The 8,574-nt window shown below is 69.6% G+C and overlaps 1 protein-coding gene and 1 non-coding gene across 5 annotated transcripts; both read left to right on the plus strand.

Moving 5' to 3' along the window:
• Window positions 1-425: 425 nt before the first annotated feature.
• On the plus strand, window positions 426-492 carry LOC136001016 (small nucleolar RNA SNORD41). The gene has a single exon (XR_010607757.1). It is a non-coding gene; the product is annotated as a small nucleolar RNA SNORD41 (small nucleolar RNA).
• A 4,291-nt stretch (window positions 493-4,783) lies between these two features.
• FBXW9 (F-box and WD repeat domain containing 9) lies at window positions 4,784-8,160 on the plus strand. 4 transcript variants are annotated; one of them, XM_065655012.1, is made up of 11 exons: window positions 4,786-5,182; window positions 5,736-5,884; window positions 6,297-6,425; window positions 6,500-6,612; window positions 7,020-7,111; window positions 7,195-7,343; window positions 7,424-7,537; window positions 7,614-7,703; window positions 7,817-7,882; window positions 7,954-8,020; window positions 8,091-8,160. In XM_065655012.1, the coding sequence occupies exons 1-11, from the start codon at window positions 4,894-4,896 to the stop codon at window positions 8,153-8,155; spliced, it is 1,323 nt and encodes a 440-aa protein (XP_065511084.1). In that variant the 5' UTR covers window positions 4,786-4,893; the 3' UTR covers window positions 8,156-8,160. The 4 variants fall into 4 exon arrangements, with proteins under 4 accessions (XP_065511086.1, XP_065511087.1, XP_065511084.1 ...); XM_065655013.1 differs by having other exon boundaries at window positions 4,787-5,182; window positions 7,954-8,026; window positions 8,092-8,160; XM_065655014.1 differs by lacking the exon at window positions 7,195-7,343 and having other exon boundaries at window positions 4,784-5,182; window positions 7,954-8,026; window positions 8,092-8,160.
• The last annotated feature ends 414 nt before the right edge of the window (window positions 8,161-8,574 follow it).

The raw sequence follows: 8,574 nt of genomic DNA on the forward strand, positions 1-8,574 counted from the left end.
CAGGACCCCCCCGGCCCCCCCCCTGTCCCCCAGGACCCCCCCGGCCCCCCCGTGTCCCCCAGGACCCCCCGGCCCCCCAACCAAGGAGCGGCAGCCGGACGAGCGGGGGCTCCAGCAGGTGCTGCAGCTGCTGCAGGACCCGCGGTCACCGAACACGGGGACACAGCGGCTGGTGCAGGACGTGTCCTGGGTGGGGGGACACGGGGGGACAGGGTACATTGGGGGACATGGGGACATTGGGGGGGCACGGGGACACAGCAGCTGGTGCAGGACGTGTCCTGGACGGGGGGACACGGGGGGACATTGCGGGGACACAGGGACATTGGGGGACAGGGGGATACGGGGGGACATCGGGGACACATGGGGGTCCCTGACCCTCCCGTAGTGCCGGGGGCTGGCACGGGTTGAACTGGGGGCCCCGGGGCCCGGAGGTGATGACAGACCGTGCGCTGATGCCCCTGATGCTGGTTGTGTTCGTACTGTCTGATCCGGGGGGGCCCCACGGTGTGACACGGTGTCCCCTGGTGTCCCCCAGTGTCCCCTGTTCCCCAGGGTGACGTGGAGGAGGACGACACCGTCCCCACTGCCCCAATGTCCCCAGGGTGACGTGGAGGACGACACCGTCCCCCACTGTCCCCAATGTCCCCAGGGTGACGTGGAGCATGACACCGTCCCTCACTGTCCCCAATGTCCCCAGGGTGATGTGGAGGACGACACCGTCCCTCACTGTCCCCAATGTCCCCAGGGTGACGTGGAGCATGACACCGTCCCTCACTGTCCCCAATGTCCCCAGGGTGATGTGGAGGACAAGACCGTCCTTCGCTGTCCCCAATGTCCCCAGGGTGACGTGGAGGACAAGACCGTCCCTCACTGTCCCCAATGTCCCCAGGGTGACGTGGAGGACGACACCGTCCCTCACTGTCCCCAATGTCCCCAGGATGACGTGGAGGACAAGACCGTCCCTCACTGTCCCCAATGTCCCCAGGGTGACGTGGAGGACGACACCGTCCCCACTGTCCCCAATGTCCCCAGGGTGACGTGGAGCATGACACCGTCCCTCACTGTCCCCAATGTCCCCAGGGTGACGTGGAGGACGACACCGTCCCCCACTGTCCCCAATGTCCCCAGGGTGACGTGGAGGACAAGACCGTCCCTCACTGTCCCCAATGTCCCCAGGGTGATGTGGAGGACGGCACCGTCCCCCACTGTCCCCAATGCCCCCAGGGTGACGTGGAGCATGACACTGTCCGTCACTGTCCCCAATGTCCCCAGGGTGACGTGGAGGACGACACCGTCCCGCACAGCGAGCGGGACACCCGGCCGCGGTTCCACAAGTCGCGCACGGTGACGGTGACGCTGCCGCACGAGGAGCCCGACGGGGACGACGATGGGGACGACGGTTGGGACAACGCCGGGGACGCGCTGTCCGACTGGAACCTGCGTACGGGCCGGGCCGGAGCGCTTCGTTAGCGCTTCGTTAGGGCTTCATTGTCGGCGGTTAATTAATGACAGCAGGGAAGTGCTCGGCGGCTGCCCTGGACGTCCTGGGTTTGTTAAGGGTTAATTGGGGGTTAATTAGGGTTAATTATGGCAGGGAAGTGCTCGGCTGCCTGGGTTCGTTAGGGGTTAATTAGGAGGTGTTAATTAGGTGTAATTAATTAGGACGCGCTGGCCACCGTGCTCGGTTCGGAGCCGCTGCCGCGGGTGCTGCACGGGAGCAACCGCCTGCGGGAGGCGGCTGCAGGTACAAACCGGGGCTGGGGACAAATACAGGGGTTTGGGGACAAATACAGGGGTTTGGGGACACCCAGGATGGTTTGGGGACAGATCAGGGGCTTTGGGGGACAGCCGGGGCAGTTTGGGGACAGCTGGGGCGGTTTTGGGCTCCGGGGGTGACGAGGACCCTGCGCTGAGCCGCTGTGATTGTGGCGTGTTCGTACTGGCCGACCCGGAGCGGACCCTTTTTGCCCCATTTTCGCTGTTTTTTTTGCCGTGTTTTTGCACTTTTTTGCCCGTTTGTCCCCGTTTCTGATGTTTTTTGCCTGTTTTCCGCCGCGCTGGAGGAGGTGAGCGCCGAGCTGGGCCCGTGTCTCGGCTTCATCCCGGACATGCTCGTCTTCGCCTTCGGGAAACACCAGCACAGGAACCTCAACCGGCCGGTAACGTCACCGGTGTCACCGGTGTCACCTCCCCATCCCCAGGGTCCCCTCTGTCCCCCCATGTCCCCCCGTGTCCCCGGACCCGCTGATGACAGTGACAGACATTCGAATCCCGAACTCGCGCTGTGGAACTCGCTGCTCTGAGGGTCTTCGGGCGGGGGGAGCGTCCCCCGGCCCCCCATGTCCCCTCCTGTCCCCTCCTGTGTCCCCCGGCCCCCCATGTCCCCTCCTGCGTCCCCTGGCCCCCATGTCCCCTCTGCATCCCCCGGCCCCCATGTCCCCTCCTGTCCCCTCCTGCATCCCCCGGCCCCCCATGTCCCCTCCTGCATCCCCCGGCCCCCATGTCCCCTCCTGTCCCCTCCTGCGTCCCCCGGCCCCCCATGTCCCCTCCTGTCACCTCCTGCGTCCCCCGGTCCCCCGTGTCCCCTGGTGTCCCCCATGTCACCTTGTGTCTCCCCTGTGTCCCCCCATGTCGCCCTCATGACACTGTCCCCGTGTCCCCCTGTGTCCCCCCAATGTCATTCCTGTGTTCCCCCATGTCCCCCCCCATAACAGTGTCCCCCCCGGTGACCCCGTCCCCATGTCCCCGTCCCCACATCCCTGTCCCCGTGTCCCCCCGGTGTCCCCGTCCCTGTGTCCCCCCCACATCCCCGTCCCCATGTCGCCGTCCCCATGTCCCCCCCGGTGTCCCCGTCCCTGTGTCCCCCCCACATCCCCGTCCCCATGTCGCCGTCCCCATGTCCCCCCCGGTGTCCATGCCCCCCCTGCCCTGCGGGGACCCCCCGAACCCAGCATGTCCCCCCCAAACCCAGCGTGTCCCCCCCGGACGCGATGGCCGAGCTGCGGCAAAGCTCCTCCGCGCTGCGGGGCGACCTGGCCGGGGGGGGACACCCCGAAAGCCGCCGGGGGGGTCCCCGCGCTCATTGATCCAGCCCCCCCGTCCCGCAGCCGAGCTCGTGCCATCCGGGGCGCCAACCTGAACCCCGAGTTCGTCTCCGTCTGCAGCAGCGCGACCCGGGCTGGCGGGGAGGCAGATCTGCGGAGGAAGAATTGGGGATAAAAGCGTCCAAAAAGGGGGCTCGGGGAGGGGGCGGGGCCGTGACCCCCTTGTCCAGCCCCCCCGCATGCACAGGGACCTGTGGGACCCTATAGGGACCTACAGACCCCTACAGACCGCTATAGACACTTACAGACTCCTACAGATACCTAGAGACTGCTATAGACATGTATACACCCCTACAGAGCCCTATAGACACGTATAGACCTCTATAGACACCTACAGACCGCTATAGACACTTACAGACCCCTACAGGCCCCTATAGACACGTATAGGCCCCTACAGGCCCGTATAGGCCCCTACAGACCCCTATAGACACCTATAGATCTCTACAGATCCCTACAGACCGCTATAGACACTTACAGACTCCTAGAGATACCTACAGACCCCTATAGACGTGTACACCCCTACAGAGCCCTATAGACACGTATAGACCCCTATAGACACCTACAGACCCCTACAGGCCCCTATAGACACGTATAGACCCCTACAGGGTCCTATAGACACCTATAGACCCCTACAGGCCCCTATGGACACGTATAGACCCCTACAGGGTCCTATAGACACCTATAGACCCCTACAGGCCCCTATGGACACGTATAGACCCCTACAGACCCGTATAAATTCGTTCAGACCCCTATAGACACCTATAGATCCCTACAGACCGCTATAGACACTTATAGACCCCTACTGACCCCTATAGGCCCCTACAGACGCCTATGGACACCTATAGGCCCCTATAGGCCCCTATGGACATGTATAGGCCCCTACAGGCCCCTGTGGACACGTATAGGCCCCCACAGGCCCCTATGGACATGTATAGGCCCCCACAGGCCCCTATGGACACGTATAGGCCCCCACAGGCCCCTACAGACCCGCGGGGGGCGGGGCCGCGTGGCTCGTGTTTTGTTTCTTTTTTTTTCCGCCCGTTTTGTTCCGGTTTCTTTTCCGTTTACAGCGGGGGGAGGGGCGGGCGCGGTGGCACCGCCCCCCCGCCCCCGCCCGGCAAACAGAGCCCGTCACGGACCGTCCGCGGCGCCGGCGCCGTTTGTTCGGGGCTTTTTGGGGGGGAATCGCCGCCGTTTCCCGGTCGCTCCCGGTGCCGCGGCGGCCACACGTGGCCCACTTCCGGCGCCGCTGGGTGGCGTCACGACGCGCTTCCCCAGTCCCATTGGAGGAGGCGAGCGTCACGTGGGGGGCGGCGCGCCGGAAGCGGAAGCCGCCGTGGCCGTGGCGACGGGACGCGTCGGGGCCGGGCTGGGCCGGGTCCCGGTACCGGGGGGGGTCGGGGGGGCCCGAACCGCTTGTTGGGGGCGGGGGGGGCGGGGAGGAGGGGGCGGGGGGCAGCGGGGCCGGGGCGGGTCCCGGTACCGGCAGCGGGGCGGGCGGGGTCGCGTTGCGGGAGGACCCGGGGCCTGGGGGGGGGGTCCCGGGGCCTGGGGGGGGGGTCCCGGGGCCTTGGGGGGGTCCCGGGGTTTGGGGGGGTCCCGGGGCTGATGAGGCGGGGTCCTGTGCCTCCTGGGGAGGTTCCGGGGCCTGGGGGGGGCTGGGATTTTGGGGGGATCTCGGGGAGGGGTCCCGGGGGTCTGGGGGGGTCCCGGGGTTTGGGGGCCTCGGTGTAACGGCCTGGGGGGTGCGGAACGGAGGGTCCCGGTACTGACACCCCCCCCCCCAGCCATGGACGGGGCTCCCAGCGACCCCCCCGGGGACCCGCCGGCACCGGCCCCGGGTCCCCCCGCGCTGCCCAGGCGGGCGGCGGGAGGCGGGGGGGCCCCGGGGGGGGTCCCGGCGCTGCTGTCGCTGCCGCTGGAGCTGCTGCTGCGGATCCTGGCGTTCCTGGGGGCGCGGGAGCTGCGCGGGGTCCTGCCCCGGGTGTGCCGGGCGCTGCGGGACGCGGCGCGGGACCGGGCGGCCTGGAGGGCGCGGCTGCGGGAGAGCGCGGGGGGGCGGCTGCCCGTGCTGGACGGTGGGTCTGGGGGGGCCTGGGGGATTGGGGGGGGTCCTGGGGTCTGGGGGATCCGGGGGTCTGGAGGTCCTGGGGGGGCAGCCGCCCGTGCTGGACAGTGCGGCTGGGGGGGTCCTGGGGGATTGGGGGGTCCTGGGGGATTGGGGGGGTCCCTGGGGTCTGGGAGATCCGGGGGTCTGGGGGTCCTTGGGGGGCGGCTGCCCGTGCTGGACGGTGGGTCTGGGGGGGCCTGGGGGATTCGGGGGGCCCCCAGGGTTTGGGGGATCCCGGGGGCTGGGGGGGCTGGGGGATTGGGGGGGTCCTGAGGGTCTGGGGGGTCCTGGGGGATTGGGGGCGGTTCTGAGGGCTGGGGGGTCCCTGGGGTTTGGAGGATCCTGGGGTCTGGGGGGTCGTGGGGGATTGGGGGGGTCCCTGGGGTCTGGGGGGTCTGGGGGGTGGTTTGGGGGGGCTGTGGCGGCTGCAGCACAGGGGGGCGGCTGCCCCTGCTGGATGGGGGGGTTCCAGGGGGCTTTGGGCCCCCCCCCGTGATTTCGGGGCCCCCCCGGTTCTGCAGACGAGGAGTTTGACGTCCCGGGCGCCTGCGTGGAGCTGGAGGAGCTGCTGCAGCGCTGGGGGGGGCGCGGGGGGGCCGCCCCCCCAATGGAGCATTTCTCGCTGGACGAGGGACATTTCGCCTCCGTCGACTCCGTCCTGCTGCTGCAGGTGGGGGGGCCCCGATTCTGGGGGGGTCCTTGTTTCTCTGGGGGGGGTCCCTGGTTTTGCGGGGGATTCCGCAGTTCTTGTGGGTTCCCCCTGATTCTGGGGGGGGGTCCCAGTTTTGGGAGGGTTCCCTGGTTCTGGGGTGGGGGTCTCTGATTCTGGAGGGGGAATCTCTGCTTCTAGGGGGGTTCCCTGACTCTGGGGGGGTCCTTGTTTCTGGGGGGATCCCCAGTTCTGAGGGGGGGCCCTGATTCTGGGGGTCAATCCCTGGTTCTGTGGGGGTTTCGTGGCTCTATGGAGGTTTCCTGGTTCTGGGGGGAGTTCCCCGGTTCTGTGGGGGATCCCCGGTTCCAGGGGGGGGATTCCCTGGTTCTAGGGGTTCCCCCCTGACTCTGGGGGGGTGTCCTCCGCCCAGGGGGGCACCCTCTGTGTTTCAGGCGCCCGCGACCGCAACGTGAACCTGTGGGACCTGCGGGAGCTGGGCCAGGCGCCGGGGCGGGCGCTGGTGAAGGCGCTGGGCACCGAGCGCACCGGGACGCACAAGGTGGGTTCCCCCCATTCCCCGCGGGGTCCCCCCATTTTGGGGGGCCCTGGAGCTGTTTTCCCCCCCCCCGGCAGGGCTGGGTTTGGTGTTTGGCTGCGCGGGACCTCTCGGTGTGTTCGGGCTCCTGGGACAGCACCGTCAAGCTCTGGGACCTGGGGGCCGAGGGGCAGCAAATCGGGGAGATCAGGTACCCCAGGGTGGGGTTCGGGGGGCCCCGGTGGGTTGGGGGTCTGGGGGGGCGGCTGCCCATGCTGGATGGTGAGTGCGGGGGGGGCAGGGGGGGTCCTGGGGGTTTGGAGGGTCTGGGTGGGGTCCCAGGGCTTTGGGGGGTCTGTGGGGGTCCCGGTGATTTGGGAGGATCCTGGGCTTGGGGGGGTCTGGGGGGGTCCCAGAGCTTTGGGGGGTCTGTGAGGGTCCCGGGGGTGTGGGGGGGCCTGGGGGGGTGGCTGCCCATGCTGGATAGTGAGTGGGGGTGGGCCTGAGGGGGTCCTGGGGGCTTGGGGGGTCCCAGGGATCCCGTGGGGTCTGGGGGGGTCCCGAGGCTTTGGGGGGTCCCGGGGGGGTCCTGCTCGCCCTGACCCCCGCTCTGCGCAGGGAGAAAGCGGCCGTGCTGTGTCTGTCCTACCGCCCCGACGTCATCGTCACCGGCACCTACGACAAGACGGTGTCGATGTACGACCCGCGAGGTGGGCAGGGCACCCGGGGGGGGCTCGGGGGGCTTTTCGAGGGGCTCATCGTGCCCCCGCCCCGGCTCGCCGTGCCCCCCCAGCCGGGCAGGCCCTGGTGCGCAGCTACAAGCCCCACGCCAGCGCCGTCCTGTCCTTGGCCGCCGACGAGCGGCTCATCGTGTCGGGCAGCGAGGACCGAACGCTCGTCGTGTTTGACCGGCGCGCCGGGGGGGTCCTGCAGCGCCTGCAGGTGGGACCCCGACCCGCGGGGGCGGCCGGGGGCTGCGCGTGCCCCCCCGTGTCACCCGTCCCCTGCGTGTCCCCCCCCAGCTGGAGAACTACCTGCTGTCCATGTCGTACCGCGGCTCGCAGCTCTGGGCCGGCGACAACCAGGGCCGCGTTTACGTCTTCGGGAGCGGCGGCGGCGGCTTCCAGCCCGCGCGGGTGGGTCCCGGGGGGTGCGGGGGGGTGCGGGTGCCCCCCCGCGCCTCACGGGCTGTTTCGTGTCCCCCCCCCGCAGTATTTCGACGTGGGGCACCGGCTGCAGATCACGGGGCTCTGGCACTCGCTGGGGTCTCTCTACACAACGTCAACCGACCGGACGCTGCGGGTGGGGGTCCCCGCGTCCCCCGCACCGGGGGGGGGCCCCTCGTGGGGCCGGGGGGGCGCTGCCCCCCCTTTTTTGGGGGGAGTTGGGGCTGCGAACGCCTTCGTCTCCTGCAGATCCACGTCCCCACGGACCCTCCGCGCACCATCTGCTCCTGGACGCACGACGACGTTCTCAACGGGGTGAGGAGGCGTCGCCCCCGCCACGCGGGCGTCCCCCCCGCGCCCCCCTGACACCCCCGTGTCCCCCCCAGGTCAGCGTGGAGGGCGACGTGGTGGCCGCAGCCTCCGGGGGCCTCTCGGTCGAGGTCTGGAGGCTCCGGACGTGACCCGGGGGGGTCCCCGCCGCCGGGGGGGGGTCCCCGCTCCCATGGGCTCCTGCCGGCTGCGGGGACCCCCCCGCGCCCCCCGACGCGGAGGAGCTGCCGCCTGCTCGCGGCTATTAAAGGGATTTGACTGGAGCGGAGGCTGCGGCTGCCGCGGGTTTGGGGCGAATTTGGGCGCTTTGGGGCGCTGCGGGGGCCAGAGGTTGCACGGTGAGCCCGCCGCGAGCCGAGCCGCTTCGCTTCCCGACGGCTCTTGCTCCTCGGCGGCCACCGTCCTGGCTCAAGATGGCGGCGCGCAGCTGTACGGCGGAGGAGCGGCGCGGGGAAACCGTACAACATGGCGGCGGGCGCCGTACGAGCGCAGGCGCAGTGCGGCGCGCTTCCGTACAACATGGCGGCGCGCAGTCACCGTGCAGCGCTGTGCCGTACAACATGGCGGCGCGCAGGCGCAGTTCGTCGCGGGTCCGTACAAGATGGCGGCGCGCAGGCGCAATGCGGCGCGTGTCCGTACAACAAGGCGGCGCGCAGGCGCAGTGCGGGGCGGGGCCG

This window comes from Caloenas nicobarica, chromosome 36 (genome assembly GCF_036013445.1).
Source record: "Caloenas nicobarica isolate bCalNic1 chromosome 36, bCalNic1.hap1, whole genome shotgun sequence".
NCBI lineage: Eukaryota > Metazoa > Chordata > Aves > Columbiformes > Columbidae > Caloenas > Caloenas nicobarica.